Genomic DNA, 18312 nt, shown 5'->3' with positions numbered 1-18312 from the left:
CAATGCAAAGGCAGGCAGGTGTGTGTTGAAGGCTTGAAAATCTTTTGAGATTGACACTTTAATAACAGTGACAGTATTCATTCTATTGTATCGCTTGCAGTGAAATCAGTTTCTTAAAGGCCTTAAAACAGACATCTTAGCAAACAGAAAAAATAAATCAACAAAAGAAATAAAATCTTTCATCAATTCTGCTTATTACCTGGTCATGCGATGGACATGTGTCGTAGTTTTGCGGGGTCAGCGATGGGCTTGACACAGTTGAATTTCCATCTTGTTCTCGGAGATGAGAGGGTACGGCAGCTACTGCACAGCAGTTTACATTCTGACCTGCTCTCTCCAGTCTGTCCACATCAGACACGGGGCCAGAAGACTCTGTTTTACTTTTGCCATGTGTGACATTTGTAGAGGTCCAGTCTGGATCAGCACTGAAAACTGCATGACAAGGCAAACTTTTGGTCCGCTTTGGTATCTCGAAGGTTTTCAGGTTATCACTTGTCTGGCCTGGTACCAGCAGCCGTCCCTGGGGGTCTGGAAGCCTGGCTTTCTTGTGATGAGTGACATCTTGTTTTGTGGTACCATGCTTGTAAAGATTTGATTTTTTATCTGACGTACGGGAAGTCAGTTTGGCCGAGGTACTCAGTGGCTCTGTGGCGTTGTCTGGACAATCCCTGGACCTGGATTTCACTCTGGCAAGCAGATCCTTTTTAGTCTTCAAATAACCATCTCTTGCCACCTGGTCCACCTTACCTTCCCTTGGCTCTCCCTCTCCCTTTTTCCTCAAACGCTTTGCCGGGAAGGAGGTCCAGCTCGGCTCACCGGTCTTACCACTCTTGCTTACTTTCCGCTTGGAACAAATAAGAGGGTTGGAGATGCTCTTTACCGCCGATATTTTCTGTCCCCTAAATTCTATTGAAATAGGACTTCTCAAGTTGTCGGTTAATCTGGCAGTGTCCCTTTGAGAAGACACTATATGTCTGCCACATTTTGCTGCCATCTCTGTTGTTTTATGAAAAGCATTTGCACTGCGGCTCCTGGATTGTTCTGATGGTCCTGTAGCCCCCTCAGTGTGACCCACGGGGACAAAAGTGCCTTTCCCTGGACCATCACTTTTCTTCTGGGTAGGGATGTTGGTTGCTGCCGTCGTTTTAAATTCTTTTTCCTTTCCAGCAGATCTCTGCTTTAATACAGACGTCTTTGCCAGTCTGTACACAGCCTTTTTGGTCTTTTGACTTTTTTGGAAATCCTCCTTGATGGTTGGAAGGATACCCTTTTCCTCCTTCCTGTGTCCACATGCAAAACAACAAGGACATCTCATTCAATTAAACATTGACTTCCGTTGCACAAAATTTTGCGTTATGATTGTGCAACTAGTTCACTTTTAAATGATTTGTAAAGTGAGGCTGGATTCAGAGACTTAAACTTACCGGTCATTACTACTGCCAGACCGCCTCTTCTTGGCAGACTTGTTACCCGTTGAGAAATGCCTTTCTGTAGCCTGGAGAAATAAGGAAAACACCCCCACAGATCTTAAAATCAGATCTAATAATTCCATCAATGGCATCTAGAGAAACAGCCTCTAGCCAAACCATGGGGGGCTGACAGCTGATCCTTACCGGCTCTTCTTCCTCACTGGAGGATGAAGACAACTTTCTCCTCCTCTTCCTCTTGGACTTGCGTTCAGCCATTGTTTACGCAGTTTCTATTGGACAATTTAGATTAAGCCTTTAGTCATTCTAGTCGTATTTAGTCGATCAAAAGCAAAAAAAACCAACAACTACTTTTTCTTTACGTTTTCCCAACAGTTTAATTGAGCTAACAAGAGTCTTGACGTTGGTTGGTTGTTAATTGTTAGGTTTGTTGTATATACATCAGTAATACAGCAGTTACGGTGTCACACAGACTGACAGGGTAACTTTAACACCGGATTACATGCAAGCCACTTCAGCCAAATAGAATCAAAAGAACTGAGACGTCATCTCCTATTTTCTGTTTAATTGTGGGTGGAGACCAGCGGTGAAGTGCATCACCGCCACCTACTGTGTTGGAGTTTGGACCAGTTATCTAACCCTAACCCCCCCCAAAAAAAACAAAAAAAACGATTTCACTAAACACTAAATTATTTTGATCCGCCCAGTTTCTTTCAAATTATGGAATGGACTCCCTAACCTGATGGCTTATATATTCCTGTATTTCACACTTACACATAATCCTGAGGGGTGTTTGTTTAATAAGTGCAGTGTTTTGTTAAGTCTGGCCTCCTACCCTCAGCCTTGTTACGATGCTCTCCTCTTTGGTCCTCCTTTCACCTGACCTCCCTGTGCCCACTTCTTGCTGTGCTGCATAAAGGTGTTTGCTGTATCCCAACTGTGCTGCCACTCTTTAATGATGTTCCTTTTTATTATTCCTTTGGCTTCAAATTTACTGAGTGAAATGTCCCGGATCTCTTGTTTCATTGCCTTTTCACTCATGCATTCACAGTTTAAGCTGGTACCCACATAAAGGTTATCAAAATATTCATATTTTTAATTGCGTACAGAGTTTCATATATCACAATAACTTTTTCCTGCCTACTGTGAGATATGATTGACTGCAGTGACAATCTTATACACTGTAATGCTGTTGCAATTGCCATCATCTCGACTGTGGACAAATGATCGAATGTTCTTTTAACAGATACTTGTAAGGCTGTATACTCAAGGCAAAAGCGGTGCTCCCTCTTTTAGGATCCTTGGATACACCTGTATATACTGGGACAGATGTTTGATATGTTTGTAACCTATCTTCAACCCAAACTGCAATTTCCAAAACCTTTATATACCTGCATTTTTTCTCAGAATATAGAAATAAATTGATACTGAGGGGAACAGCCAGGGTGTTGTTACTGGTAATGGTACTGCAAGGATACTCTTTTCTGACTGAATGTCATGTCTCTAGCTACTTTCTCACTGCTCCATGCAAAACACTCCTGCTTGGCCAGTTCTCTCTCCCAACATGGATGAAGTACTGTTGTTGTTGGGTGTCATCCTTCAAAATGCCCTTAAAGATTTACCCAGTAGTTCATCATTAACTGTTGCCGAAAAAACCTTTTCGAGGCGATCTAATCAATGCTGCATAAATATTTTTCATTGCAGATCAGCTGGATGCCCATTCTGATCCTATTAAACGTCTCTTCCCATTGAATATCTTTTTACATTAGTAGTTTATCTAATGAATGTTCATTCCATGATAACTTTGCGTCAAACCACATAACCAAAAATTGAAGGACTTGTTCTATCCTTTGCCCTTTTATCTTTATCTATGGATCAAAAACTCTTCCTAGTGAAAATTTGCTTTGTTTTATTCACTCCTGAAAACAGGAATCCCCACGAATATGACAATTTTTCAACCACATTAACTGCCTCTTGTATTTTTTGCATAATATGATAAAAAATTATTTCGCTTTTTCCACAAGGCTCCATCATCAGCAAACAACGACTATCCAATATTGTATTGAGAAATATTGTAATTTAGTATAATGGAAAAGAGTATTGGGCTAATGACACTGCCCTGAGGAATACGATTATCTACCATATATTTTCATGATAAAGCTGTCCTAATTCTGACTTGAATAAATCTATCAAATAGAAAGTCTTTAATCCAGTTATATGTTCTACCTGCTATTCCTATCATATTTCATTTGATCATTAATCCCTCATTCCAAACCATATCATATGCCTTTTCTATGTAAAAAAAATCTGTCATCACCGATTCTTTATTACCTTGTGCTTTCTTAATCTCAGTTTCCAGATACATAAAAGGGTCCATGGTTCCTCTACTCTTCCTAAATCCACTCTGATGAGGTGATAGAATTCCTCTGCTTTCCATATAAAATCATAATCTTCTGGAATTCTGTACTCATTCTCTCCATTATCTTTCCTATGATAAATGTCAGTGCCAATGGCCTATAGTTCATTGGACTTGATGGATCTTTCCCTGGTTTCCTGATTGGAATAATTTTTGCCTCCTTCCAAACAATTAGCAATTTTCCCACTTGCTCAGTCAAGTTATCAGAACTATGGATTAGAGTAAGTGCCCTGGATACTGCCATTCCCTACTGATTCCTCTCACGCTCCTAATCATGCCCAAAACATCCCACAGGTGTTGATCTACCAATTTTATTACAAAAGGTCTGCCAGCTTTACTTTTTACTTCCCTTCACTTCACTTTTTATAACCTTGGCTTGTGCTTGCTTGTATTTAATTAAATTCTGCAAATGATGAGTTGTTATTAATATCCTGGGAGCTTTATTCCTCTCTTTCACTGCTTTACCACACTCATTTGGCCAACAGGGAACCACTTTTCTTTTCATTCTTCCTTTACCTTTAGAAATTGCTTGCTAAATATAAAAATATCAGCTGCTAGTAATGTTTTAAATGTTTTATCAATCTCCTCTCTTCATTTAACTCTATTTTATCCATTTCTATCACACATACACACACACACACACACACACACATATATATATGTATGTGTATATATATATATATATATATATATATATATATATATATATATATATATATACACACACACATATATGTATACTTTTCCCACTTTACACTGCTAAATACCCACTTCCCCAATATTTTCCCTTGTTTCTAATTTCTTCACAGTAATACTCAACATTGGAAAATGATCACTACCTACCTTTCTTCTAATATGTCCCACTCACATATCCCAGCTAAATTCCTAGATACTAAACTTAAATCTAGTACTGAAGTGTTCTCTGTGTGCACATCCAATCCAGTCACTCTCCCCATTATTTATATAAACCATGCTCTTTCCTTCTAGCAGTTCTTCTATTACCTCATAATTTGCATCTGTTCCTATTCCTCCCCATAACATGCTATGGGCATTAAAGTCCCTACACACCAACACCCTATCACCATCCAACGCTTCAATTCGAGTTAACCTACTTAAATCTAGTTTCCTACAAGGATTATAATTATCAATAATTACAAACTCTCCCTCACTCGTCCATATTAGATAGTTAGATATTCTTGCTCATTTCCTATACTCGCCTCTCTAAATGAAATATCTTCCCTGATAAATGTTACACATCCTACCCTATTCCATCCCCTCCATCACACCTAACAGAAGCATATCCGACTATTCTGAAATCCAAATGTGATCTCAACCACATTTCCTGCACTCAAATTACATCTGGTTTACAGGATAAATAATCAACGTGCGTTTTGAATTCCTGTGCATTGGCCAACAAACTTCAAGCATTCCACTGTAGCAGGAGGACCATTATTACTACTATCCAAGCCATGATTGCTCCTGGCTTGCTTGAATACTGAAATCATTCCTCACCTCCTGCCATGTGAGTCTGCTGATGTCTAGATAATGAGCTGCTGCCTTTACGATTGTTTTTCTGTTTTGCATTTAACCTCCATTGTAGCATTTACTACCTGCTATGAAAGTGACTAGCTTCTTTAAATCAACCATTACTGTCCCCTCATTTGCCCAGTCTAATACTTTTGTGGGTTGCTTTCCTGCTATGCGCCTGGAATGCCACCAATGAACCAAGCACACCCGTATGATGCCCATGCCCGGCCAGCCACCCTACATGCCTCCTCCAGGAATGATGCCTCCTCCTGGGATGGGGCCCGGCCAGATGCCCCCTGGAGCCATGCCTCCTGGTCAGACGATGGCTTCTCATCACTTCACATCCCCCATAACCCACACTGTGATTCCCACCACAGATACAACATTTTGGTTGTTCATGATTACATTGCCCATCATGATCTTCTCCACACCTGGCACATCTTTTTCTGCCTTTGCATGTCTTGGCTGTATGTTCACACCTTTGACAGTTATAACACCTCATTGGCTTTGGCACATATTATAACACTTTAACTGAAGGAGCCTAGAGTCACTTCTTTGGGAGTACTTCCTCCTCAAACACAAGCAAACATACTCACTGTCTTTCCTCTCTCCCTCTCAAGTTGCCTGCAACCGCTGAGGACCGTTTACAATCCCTCCATTCAGAATTCCTCCTTTTAGGTTTGGGTTGATTTCCTCCATTGCGACTCCGGCTGGCACCCCCGTAATCACTCCCCTAATCCACTTACTTCCGCTTTCAACATGGATTGCACTTAACACTTAAAACCGCCCTATTTCTTTTAACCTGTGAGCCCGCTCTCTCTGTTCCTGATCGCTGCAAACAATCAACAAATTTCCATCTTTCAAATGCTTAGCCATGTGTATGCCAATCAGCCATAACATTAAAACCACTGACAGGTGAAGTGAATAACATGGATCACCTCGTTCCAATGGCACCTGTCAAGGGGTGGGATATATTAGGCAGCAAGGGAACTGTCAGTTCTTGAAGTTGATGTGTTGGAAGGAAAATGGGCACGCTTCCACAGAAGAGCTACTGTAGCACAAATTGCTGAGAAAGTTAATGTTGGCTATGACAGAAATGTGTCAGAACACAGTGCATTGCAGCTCGCTGTGTAGGGAGCAGCGTGGCCACAGACCGGTCAGAGGGCCCATGCTGACCCGTCTACCGCCGAAAGCACCTACAATGGGCATGTGAGCGTCAGAACTGGACCATGAAGCAATGGAAGAACATGGCCTGGTCTGATGAATCACATTTTCTTTCGCGTCATGTGGATGGCCAGGTGCGTGTGTGTCGTTTACCCGGAGAAGAGACAGTGCCAAGATGCATTATGGGAAGAAGGCAAGGTGTGTTGCTCTGTCCACAGGACACCTTCAGAGGACTTGTGGAGTCCATGCCAGAGCTGTTTTTGGCGGCACGAGGGTGACCGACACCATATCAGGCAGGTGGTTCTAATGTTGTGGCTGAAGGCGTATATCGCCTATGTGGTTCCTCAAAACGGTTGTGTTTCACCAGACTCATTGAACAAAGTCCCCTCCCCTCCCCTCTCCTCTCCTCGCCAGATCCCAGTATGACCTCACAACCCTAACCTTCACGAGCTCTCTCCTCCGTTCCTCCCCCGTTTAACCTCCACTGCCCCAATTCAAATTCTTCTGTTCTCCTCCATTCCCTGGCTACCTTGGCTTACCGCCATACTGCCGTCACTACCAACTTCAGAATCCCCCCCCCCCCACTCCGGTCCATTCACAACACAGTTGCGCCGACCCGCCACAGCTTTCCTCGGGTTACCGTGTTTCCCCATTTGAGTCACCCCTCAACGTTTCCGACCTCCACCTGATTGTTTCTTGCGAGGTTTTCATGTGCTCCCTATCCGTAGGAATTCGGCCAATGTGGTTGAACCGAACCGAACCAAACCAAACCGAGTCATGTAGTCACGTACCATCTGAATCCGATCACAACATCCGGGATCCTTCCCGACCGTCACTAGTAGCCATTTTTTTTTTTACGCTGCGTTCCGTCGCGGTCGGAACTCGGAAAAACCCAGCTCCTGCTAAAGTTGCAAAGGAACGGCCGTTTTCCCCGGACTTTCGGGGCACAGTCATCGGGCCGGCTTACGGAGATAACATACCGGACGTCAGAGCTGCACGGCGACACACATCGCGGCGCAGGCTTTTACGTCTTGTTTTTTGAAAATACTGTTATTTTTCCGTGCTGTTGAAGCTCTGACAAACAAACACGCATCTCGTGCGGGCGCCCAGGTTTTGTTCCCCCCGAAGGGAGGAAATGCGGGCCATCGACTCTTGAATTGCTGGATTCCGAGTGGACGTGGAACGCAGCGTAACTCTGCGAACGGCCGCCAATGTCACGTGACAGGAAACGGCGACTTCAGAGTCTTGGTGGGATATGTAGTTCTATCCCCAGTCTCCAGATCAGAAATAACAAACAATTTCATAAATGATTTTTGCGCTGGGTGCTATTGAGACTAACAAGAAATTGTGCACAGTTTATTTGATGTGTGCCTTGACTGCTATTTTTATAACTACCAACGAGGCCCACATCTCTATAAAATAATATATACTGATAATATGCAATAATATGTATTCATAAAGTGTTTTGATCTCATTTAATTTTATAAACATACGTTTTGATCGAACCACGAACGCAAAAAGGGAACATTGCGCACTTTATATACACCGTGTGGAATTGCCTTTGCCTGTAGTCTATCATGGCGGAGGTAAAGGAAGGAGACGCAGCTCAGCTACACCAGGGGGACGTTGATTTAAAAGGTAAAGAAAACTGCGTCGATTTGTCATTTGAACGCCGCTTATTGGACACTTAATTTCGAGCTCATTTTTAGTGCGACCAGCGTCAACATTGTGGGGCGATTTCGCTGCAAATATGAGTTTAGAACTGCTGAAGTAAACGTGGGCCTCAGCGTGGAGCTCCGCCATGGGACCTAGTGCCCAAAGATGACGCTGGAAAGAGGAGATTACACCAACCTGCTAAACGGTGCTACCGAGAACCGCCTTTTAACCACAAAGTAACACTGGGTGGGATTAGTTATTGCGTCAAAATTGAGTTATGCGTTTCTACGGGCTGCTTATTTTCGCTATACGACGGCCTCGTCGCGGAGCTCCGCGACAGGACCGCAAAGGCGCACAATTTTCGAGAGAGAGGTTGGACCGATCTTGTTTATGTTTATTCGCTGCGTTTTTAACCAACACAATTACTCGCGTTCACTTGCGAGTGCCTCGTTTAAATAAGCCTACAGTGCCACAGGGACCAGTTTGAATACAAAACAATGTATTGTTTTTCTCCTTGGTATTACTGTACTAAATTGTAACCACAACAGTTGAAACAGTAACAGTTCTGAGGATGTGACGAGTTTCCTCTCTTTAAATGTGTTGTTGAGCGTATCAAATACAAAACATAATAGTGCATTCGAGTTATGGCTGCTCAGTTGTACAGAAATTACAATGATCAAGCACAATGGTAATAATAGTAAATATATCATGCAATAACAGTAATAGACAGAACAGTAAACATAGTATTTGAGCTTTTTAATCTCTATCTTGTTTTATTCCTCAAGATGTGGGTCAGAGTGATGGCAATGGGACAGGTGCAGAGGACCATGATGCAGCCCCTGTGGTAAAGAATAAAGCTGGTGGAGACAGTGACTCCAAACCATCTGTGACAACTAAAGGTAATTTTTCAGCGGCTAAGTTGAGTCATAACTAAATACCAGCAGAGAGTCATATTACACTGTCAGAATTTGTCCTAATGATAATAATGGGTATTATTTTCTCCTTACAGACAGACACATTTCCATCCAGACCAAATTGGAGGGCCTTGAGAAGCTTGTTGATCTGAATGGTGGTAGGTCATTCGAGGGGTCCCTATCTAAATGTCTGTTTCACTTCTTTTGAAATCAAATAATCTTGAATAAAACAAAATATTATGCATAATCTCTGTGTTTACATATATATATATCTATATATATATATATATATATATATATATATATATATATATATATATATATAATATATAATTTTTTTATCTGTGGCTTTCCGACAGCTGGGCGGAAGTCCTGTCCCCTGTGCTCAGAGGAGAAGTTCAAAGCGTGCTACAGCCACAAGCTGCGTCGCCACCTCCAGAACCTCCACTGGAAAGTCTACGTGGAGTTTGAGGGTATGAGCATAATATAACCTCATCAATTGGTACCAACATTTTTTTGTAATTTTAGTTGTCCCTTACTCTGAAGTTCCTAAATATCCAAAGCGTTCTTGTTGAATTGTCATTTTGTCCCATTGAGTTATGCCAAATCTTTAAGCCGTCTCATAAGGCACAGCTATGCTGATCCAGCAATGCTGCTGTTGGGAGGAAAACCTGTTTTAATCAATTACTCTATTCTGTTGATCAATTAAAGTACAACAATTACCTTCGAGGTTCTCCGCATGCTTGTTGATGGGTAGGAGCGTCAATCAGGGGACGTACCACGACTTGAGTTGGTCATATTTATTGTCCGGCAGAATCAAAAAGTACAAGATACAGAGTCTCTGGGTCTGCACTTCGTATCCCTGACAGAGCTATGGCGCAGGGTCAGTTCGCGAAGTCTGAGCACCGCTCCTTCTTCCCTGGACCCTTATATAGTCTAATGTACGTGCAGAACCACATGTTTGCAACTGGTCACAAAAGGACATATGGATCACAAAGAACTGTTTCCAACCAGAGGCGCACGTACAGAACAACATACACACAAGCGGCTACGTGCAGGAACAACATGTGCGCGACTGGTCACAAAAGGACGTATGGAACTGTTTCCAACCAGAGGCGCTATATTATTTTAACACTGCTCATATGAAAGAAATAAAATAAAACATTTGTTTAAACATTTGTTTTTTCGAAAAGCAGGTGTGATTTAGTCGGAGGAATATATTGCATTTATTTCCCTTTATTAAAGATTGTGAAGGTATTCCATATCAGTCTATTTGCTTGCTCTTTGTGTATTCCTTCAAAGTAAAGTGAAAATGGTTCATGGGACCGGATTGAAGCTCTTCTATTAAACCGTACTTTATTTTAGTTAGGTTTTCCTGTGCAGACAGATCAAAGGTTGCTGAATTGTTTGACAACACACCTCAAAGATCTCTTAAAACGCACACTTGCCACCCACAGTTTGCTTTGCAACCAAAGATTCGCCTGGGTTGGATCCTTTTTTAACTTCTGACCTGTAACCTGTAACAGGCCAGAGAATGTGCATCTGTCATCTGTCGTGCAGACAACTGAAGCCCAGCCTCAGTGGAGACCAGGTAAGAATTGAAATGCACACTTTCAGACAGCTTCACTTGTTTGAAGAAAAATCGGCTCGTTTCGGGTGCATCCTTGCGTCAAGTCAAGTTTATTCATGCAGTCCTTTGTCACAGTGCAGCCCCAAAGAGCTTCACAAGCACACATTTCACACCGGCCCTGTTCGGATCAGAACAGTATCCAGTATTTATCCTGCCTCGCTCCAGTTGAGATGGCGCGCTGTACGTGACTAATAAACCTCTTGAATCTTGTTCACAAATGGTTTCCTTATGCGTCTCAATACTCGTCTTGGTTGAAAATAAATGTGAAGAGAATGACATTAGCATGTTCACGAGCACATACAGTATATCTTCTGATGTAGTTGATGAGGCAGTCCCAGCCCCGCTAGGGAGTTCAGATAGTATTACAAATGCGTCACTGACCACCTCCCAATGTGGCCTGAGTGATTGGATCTCAATGCGTCCTGGGTGCGTTCACACCTTTATTTAGACTTGTCCACTTGTGATCACCCAAGACACATTTTATTGCCAGGCCTGAAGGGAAGGGAACGAGCAGGCCATTTTCTAATTTTCTACCTTTTTTTCTGTTATAATTTCCCAGCTTGCTGCTGATCTGTGCAGTATCAAAAAGGCTTATTTTAGTCCTGCTCCGTAGGTTACTTTTTAATGAATTATATTATGTAAGCCCCTATTTGTCCTCGTGGGGGGGGGGGGGGGGAGTACACCTATTTTATTTTTGTTTAATTAGAGGTCCAGCCCATAGGGCTAATTAAACTCTCTAATTAGATTACATCTAGGAGCCTTTAACTAAGCCTAACTGTACTGTCACAAACCACACTGTCACAAACACCTTTTGGTTTAAGTCTAATCCAAATCGAACCACATTCGAAGCAGATATTTGTGAAAAACTGTAGAACGATATTACCGAGACGAGCCAATGCATTTGACGCCAAAATTTGTCCAACGTGGCTAAGACTATCTGGAAGACATACTTCGGCATAACCTACGTACCTGGTTTAAACTGCTATGTCACAAAAATCTCATGGTTTGAATTTCATCCAAATCGATCCACATAGGGAGCAGATATTAGTGAAAAACCGAACAACTTTGCCCCAAAATATTCAGTTGGTCCTGGTTGAATGACACATCACACATCTCGTTCTAAAATGATTGAGATGATATTTACAGTCAGAGGCTTTATGACATCATCATATTATTTACTATAGATGTACAGATTCCAATTGGGAATGTCCAGTTGGACCATGTCCATTGGGCGGTGTAGACTGGGTCACTTTGTAGTCTTTAGAAGTCACCAAACTATCGATTTCAAACAGATCTGCTGACATCTACCAGGTAAGAAGCTATATAAATGCTTAATATAGCTTCTTACCTGGTAGATGTCAGATCTTCTCGATTGATATTTTAAATCCGTGGTCCGCATTACTTTGCTGGATTAATAAAAAATAGAATAAAAAGTAATCCTTTTGTCAGCGCGTCCATTCGAAACCACTGAAATGTGCGTCAGAGTGGTGCGTTCAAGATCCAGCGAGACGTCTGAAAAGTAAAAGCCGTGCAATAGTAATTACTCACAGAACAAGGTTTTTTGTATTTCATGGGGACGTAACCTACCGAAAATGTAATCTAAGTTTAAAATAAATAAATGAAAAACCAAACAAAAAAAACCCCCACATAAATTACGTGTTCGACTCTGCGCCAAACAGCCACCCGTCACTGAGAGTGCAGCTCTATTTCCACAGACAACACGGTGGGTTTGAACAATGAGAAGTTCTGGTTTACAGGCAACATGGACGGTTGTTTCAAAGACAGAAGGGTTGCACTGTGTAGTCCGCATAGTGGTTAGGAGACGACAGATCGGAGGGAACCCCATTTTGTTGTGTCACGACGACAGATGCAGAGTTCAATGTGAACTCGGAAAAGCGTGCTGCGTTTCAGAGAACCCGGGAAACTGTAAAACAAACCCAACACATATTTCTCTATTGTTGTTGTATAACCCCTCCAGGCAGCAGGGAGGCATGTGGCTCACTATCACTGTATAGTGTGTTCTGCCACCATTGCTCGCAAAACCGACATGATCAGCCACCTGAAACGTCACGTCAACAAGGGAGAGACAGAAGCCAGCTACCCAAGCAGCTGCGACGTTTATTATGAAGATACAGGTAGAGTCAAATCTGTTGACGACTCATTACTACACTTTTCATCCGCCTTTGTCTTAAAATAAAAATGTTCTGTACATTTTTATGGCAGGGTTATGATACAAAATAAGTGTCTCTATATTCCTTTTTAATGTATCCACCCTCTTGTCAGCTCCCTCCGGCCAGACCTTTGAGATAATGAAGGAGCTTGGAACCAATGTCCAGCTCCTCCCCAATCACACCACGCCACAGAAGAGTGACACTTACTTCAGCCGCAAGATGAAGACCAACAGGTCAGTCCAGAGGTTTCTGTTGACTGGTTATACGGTATTGCGTCATTTGCCCAAAAAGTCCACAGTAATCACCTGAATTTTATTTTCTCAGACATTTGAAGTTATATGGAAGACTAACAATAGAAAATTATGTGTATGTGTGTGTCTTTTCAGGCAGCTGGTGTTCTGTGCCCTGGCCGTTCTGGCAAAGGAGAGGAACCCCGTGGAATGTCTGGATGCTTTTGGGGCCACAGGTGAACAGGTTGCATTGTACCTGTTTATTGATAATCAAGCTAGTCTTATTTGCCTGAGGGAAGCAATTGTTGTTTATAAATACTTTGACCAGATACCATTTCAGTAACAGTAAAAACACAAGTGGATGTGAGGTAGATTGGTAGTAGCTCTTTTTAAGGATGAAGCTCAATTAAACCCCCCCCCCCCCTTCTCCCAGGCATCATGGGCCTCCAGTGGGCCAAGCACCTTCGCAGTGCTGTCAAGGTGACCATCACGGACATCAGCGAGGTGTGTGTGAAAATGATCAAAGAGAACTGCGATCTCAACCACATCAGGGTGGATGGGGCCTCGCGGGGCTCTTCTGGACCCGACGAGCAGAGCAGTGAAGACGAGGGCGCGCCTATCGCCACGGTCGAGGTCGCCAAGATGGATGCCAACGTCATCATGCACCTGCGCTCCTTTGACTATGTGTAGGTGTGGGCATTGGTCACATAGGAAACAGAACCGTCCATGTTGTTTTCCAATCTGTTTGATTGATTAAAGAACAAAAACAAGATAAATTGCCAGAGGAGGAAAGGTTTCCCCAACTCTAAAGGTGTGTGTGTGTGTGTGTGTGTGTGTGTGTGTGTGTGTGTGTGTGTGTGTGTGTGTGTGTGTGTGTGTGTGTGTGTGTGTGTGTGTGTGTGTGTGTGTGTGTGTGTGTGTGTGTGTGTGTGTGTGTGAGAGAACTTTGTCATAATCATGTCTATACATCCCTCTCAGTCACTTGGACCCATTCGGTACGGCGGTAAACTATCTGGATGCAGCGTTCCGCAATGTCCGAAACCTGGGCATCATCTCAGTGACGTCCACGGATACGGGCTCGCTGTACGCCAAGTCACCAAACGTCACCCTGCGTCACTACGGCTGCCACATTGTCCGCACGGAGTACTACAAAGAGCTGTCTGCGCGTATGGTGGTGGCCACTGTTGCTAGGTAGGGGTTCTTTTCATATGAAGTTGCTTATATCTGATACAACAGTGGCATGAATAGAGCTGTCCGCAATTACCTGCAAGGCGTTGATAATACTGTGTGTAGCAAGGAAAACTAGAGGGTAAGAACACAACACCGCTCTGGTTCTTTCCTGTGGAGTAGTCATGAAGGCTGTCTTAACACATCATGTATGATGGTGATCATATTCAAAGTTTTCAAATCGGTCTATCCGTTTTCTTATGCATTGCAGAGCAGCGGCCCGCTGTAATAAGGGCATCGAGGTGCTTCTCGCCGTGGCACTGGAGCATTTTGTCCTGGTGGTGGTGAGGGTCCTCAGGGGCCCGACGCAGGCCGACGAGTCGGTGAATAGGCTACGGCAGCTCATCCACTGCCAGTGGTGTGAAGAGAGGGTCTTCCTCAAGCAAGGCAGCATGGTGGATGGTGAGTCTACTAAAGTCTGCTCTCTTTAAAATTCATTGCCGTAGTGTAACTTTCAGGATTTTCTGGTGGTTACAGGGCTGTGCTGTTGTTTCTTTGGAGTTAAAATATGTCCCAACAAAGGAAATAATTTTCCCAGTGAAAGTTTCAATTTAGCGTCTAGTGTCCACTTGTGTCCCAGGGATTGTTAAATCTAAAGTTGAATATAGTGAGCTTTTTTTTTTTTTTTTTTTTTTTTTTTTTTAATACATCAAATGGAAATATAATTGAGCTCATTAGAAATTTTCCATTAAAATTTTTAATGTGTGCCAGAAGGGGGTGCCCTATTAACGCCCTCTCTATTAATTATTATAATTAACTAGGTAATTTGTTGTCATGTTCTGGCAGTTTTAACAAAGACTATTTTATTTTGTCTGATTAAGAATAAATAAATAAACACTAACACACAATTGGCTTGTATTAATATGTGGTAAATATTTATAATCTATACTATGGACACTGTTCTTCAGGAAACCTCTATAACCAATTGCCCTGTAACTGCCATGGGAGCATGCCTGGCAAGACGGCCGTGGAGCTAGGACTATTATGGTAGAGTAACATTCTCCCTAAAACTCTGAAAAGGCATCAACTTCAAACATCTAAAGCCATGGCCTTTGGTGGTTTGTTTCTGTAATAAGCTGTTTATGTGTTTTCCCAGGTCTGGCCCCCTGTTTAACACCGGATTTCTGAGGAGAATGTTGTTTGCAGCCGTTCAGCACAGCATGGATGACATCCAGCCCCTGGTCAAAACCCTCATCTGTGAGTCCGAGTGCACCACGCTCAAGTCTTTTGCACATGGACTCTCATCCCTGACTGACCAAGGTAAATCCAGTTCTACACCGTCCACCCGTTTATGTATATTGCACAAAGTATTTTACCCCAAACTGTTTTGGTAATGCAACTGGTTTGCGTTCTCTTTTTTTTAGTGGAGTGCGGCGTGGTCATTAAAACCCTAGACAGGGTGGAGGAATCAGGAAGTGCTGACCAGTCGGGTGAGTTCTTTGCATTTTTTTTTCTTCAACAGCAGCAGGTCTATCATTGACCTCCAGGGGGCAATTTTGCCCAAAAATACCCCTTCAAAATGACGTCTCACAATGACAATGCTTTGTATAGGAAAGTCATGGTATTGTGTTGCTTTAAAAAAACAAAACAAAAAAAAAAACAATGCCCCTCACTCTTTCATTAATGTTAAAGTAAAGTTGTGTTAAAGTTTTTTTCTTTTATTAACTGCAGGAAAAAGAAAAACTGCCGAGGAGACAACCGGAAATGTCGTGAAAAAGCTCAAGTCCGACGCATCTCTGGAGCACCCGGCTTTCTACTACAGCATCCACCGTCACAGTATCCGAGGCATGAACATGCCCAAGTAAGCGACTTAGGAATACATCTCCTCTTAACCCTTTCATTGTATCACAAATAAAATTTGCCTTTTAAGATCACAGCCCATAGATGAGGAGCACAGAAAAATGCTTAAAACCTGTGGGATTTCAAACTCTGCTATGAAAACAATGGCTCTTAATGAAATTATATTATTCGCTAATGTCCGTTCAGCTCTGCATCATAAAGGACGCATTCTAGAAAATTACTGCAGTGTTGTAGAAATCAAATGAGTCACTTTAGTTTAGTTGCCATGCGTATGTCGTCCCAATCCATTTGTCCCTTTGCAGGTTGAACAAGTTCCTCCAGTACCTTACTGAAGCCCGGTTCAGGGTGAGCCGGACCCACTTTGACCCCACGGGGGTTCGGACGGATGCCACGCTGGAGCAGTTTAAATCGGTCCTCACAAAGTACAGCATTCCCAACTACACCAACACCACTTCGGCTCAGACCGGCCTGGTCAATGAGGAGACGGCGTGAGGCACAACTTGATTGTGATAAATGGTGGGGGTCGCTCCATTCTTGGTGTACCGTATTAATACGTTTGCTTCTCCTGTCATGATTCCACAAAGTCGATTTTTGTAGTTGCTAATCAACGAATGAATGCTGATCCAGTAGTTGCTTTTTGTTTGTCTATTTGTTTTGTTACGCACATTTTCAATTGAACCCAACCCTGTGAAATAGGAGTTCTCTCTGCACTGATGTCAATTTTAATACTGAGCTGATTTATATTTAATAAGGCAACCAAAACAAGCCTAAAGCACACATGAGCCAATATATTTTTTTTTTTTTTAATTTTTTTTGCATGCTAATCTATTTATTCTTTCATTTGAGTTATCAAGCAAGTTGATGGTTTTATTTTCTGATTGATCTTTTCTGTTTTGTTACTCTTTGCTTACAAAATGGTAATAAATGTGTTTTGGAAAGCCTGAATGACGCTGGTGTCCCTAGAATATGACTTTTGCAATGCTCATCCACCCTTTGCATTCCTTGGATTTCTTTGTTGGTCAAAGAAGCACTTGTCTGGACTTGTTTAAGCCATTATATAGCACCATTATCCCTTACCTGCAACTTGGTTAAAGATGTGCAGTGATAGCGAAGACATATCCTCAATATCATAGAGTATGCGTGTGTTTTCAAGTAAACCATCTCCCTCGAACAATTACTGAATTTTTCTGTTACTAAAACCAATTAGTTGAAAGTTATATTTTATCACACAGGACTAATATTATATAATATCACCAGTAAGTTTGTGAAGAGGATTGTAAGAGGTGATGTTTTTAAGGGAGAGTTTGCTTATTCCTTAAGGTGTGTTGCAAATAGTTAGAGGATTTGACCGAAACCTGGAAACGACCTCCCAGAAAGAATATCCAAAATAGCATTTAGCTTATTGTGTATTTATTCTTTTTGTTATTTGCAAATAAGTCAAGATAGCATTTGATAATATTTGTGTTTTGAAATAAAGGATTTTAAAATATACTTCCTCAATTATATTCTTTGGAATATAGATATTTTATAGTATAATATTATATTAAATAAATAGCTCAATAAATATTATATTTATTAATGCACCATTCACAGGCAGAAAAACAGTCAAGAAAGAGGTCAAAGTAAAATAACACATGTCCACATCTGTAAACGAAGGAGGATTTTTTATATATATATATATATATATATATATATATATATATGAATTTCATAATAGCAGTCCTAATAATAACAATACGGAAACTATATATATATTTTTTTTATTTTAACTTAAAGAATCCAATAAATAAACAAATATTAAATAAATATGTAAATAATCTTCCATTATATATCTACTATCTATTGTATTTCTATATATACTGTATATATATATATATATATATATATATATATATATATATATATATGTATATATATATATGATATTATTGTATATATGATATATATGTAATAAATCTTTATCTTCTATGTAATATCAATATTTTAAATAGTTATTCAATATTATAAATACTATAAAACATGAAAATGTAATTTCAGTTCTAACTGGAATTACAGAGACGTGCGTGCCTGTCCAAACAACCATTTTTTACGTCACCATTTGCGCACCGTTTCCCGCCCGAATCACGGGCGAACGGTGTCACTGCTGCCCC

The 18312-nt window shown here is 41.5% G+C and overlaps 2 protein-coding genes across 6 annotated transcripts in view; one reads left to right on the top strand and one right to left on the bottom strand.

The window, feature by feature from the left end:
• Positions 1–7645, bottom strand: part of swt1 (SWT1 RNA endoribonuclease homolog) — a 29106-nt gene extending 21461 nt beyond the window's left edge. Inside the window, exons 1-4 of one of the 5 annotated variants that reach the window (XM_080018372.1) lie at positions 7515–7645; positions 1614–1699; positions 1425–1495; positions 200–1280 (exon numbers count right to left, since the gene is read on the bottom strand). In XM_080018372.1, the coding sequence (XP_079874498.1) occupies positions 200–1280; positions 1425–1495; positions 1614–1685 (1224 nt within the window). In that variant the 5' untranslated portion in view covers positions 1686–1699; positions 7515–7645. Of the gene's footprint in view, positions 1–199; positions 1281–1424; positions 1496–1613; positions 1700–5966; positions 6069–7174; positions 7379–7514 lie in introns of those variants that run through there. The other 4 variants (XM_080018369.1, XM_080018371.1, XM_080018370.1 and 1 more) reach the window with 4 other exon arrangements.
• A 466-nt stretch (positions 7646–8111) lies between these two features.
• Positions 8112–17266, top strand: trmt1l (tRNA methyltransferase 1-like; the record flags this gene model as incomplete). The annotated part of the gene is made up of 16 exons (XM_080001526.1): positions 8112–8172; positions 8976–9089; positions 9200–9262; positions 9464–9577; positions 10631–10695; positions 12713–12869; positions 13018–13138; positions 13292–13371; positions 13569–13821; positions 14114–14326; positions 14574–14764; positions 15271–15349; positions 15459–15622; positions 15727–15792; positions 16034–16163; positions 16465–17266. 16 exons carry the CDS (start codon positions 8112–8114, stop codon positions 16652–16654), a joined length of 2061 nt encoding a protein of 686 aa, XP_079857652.1. The 3' UTR covers positions 16655–17266.
• Between the last annotated feature and the right edge of the window lie 1046 nt (positions 17267–18312).

The sequence above is a fragment of the Zeus faber genome (assembly GCF_960531495.2).
Source record: "Zeus faber genome assembly, chromosome: 1".
In the NCBI taxonomy this organism is placed as follows: Eukaryota; Metazoa; Chordata; class Actinopteri; order Zeiformes; family Zeidae; genus Zeus; species Zeus faber.
Note: the sequence above shows the minus strand (reverse complement) of the source record. Positions and strands in the feature narration are given on the sequence as shown.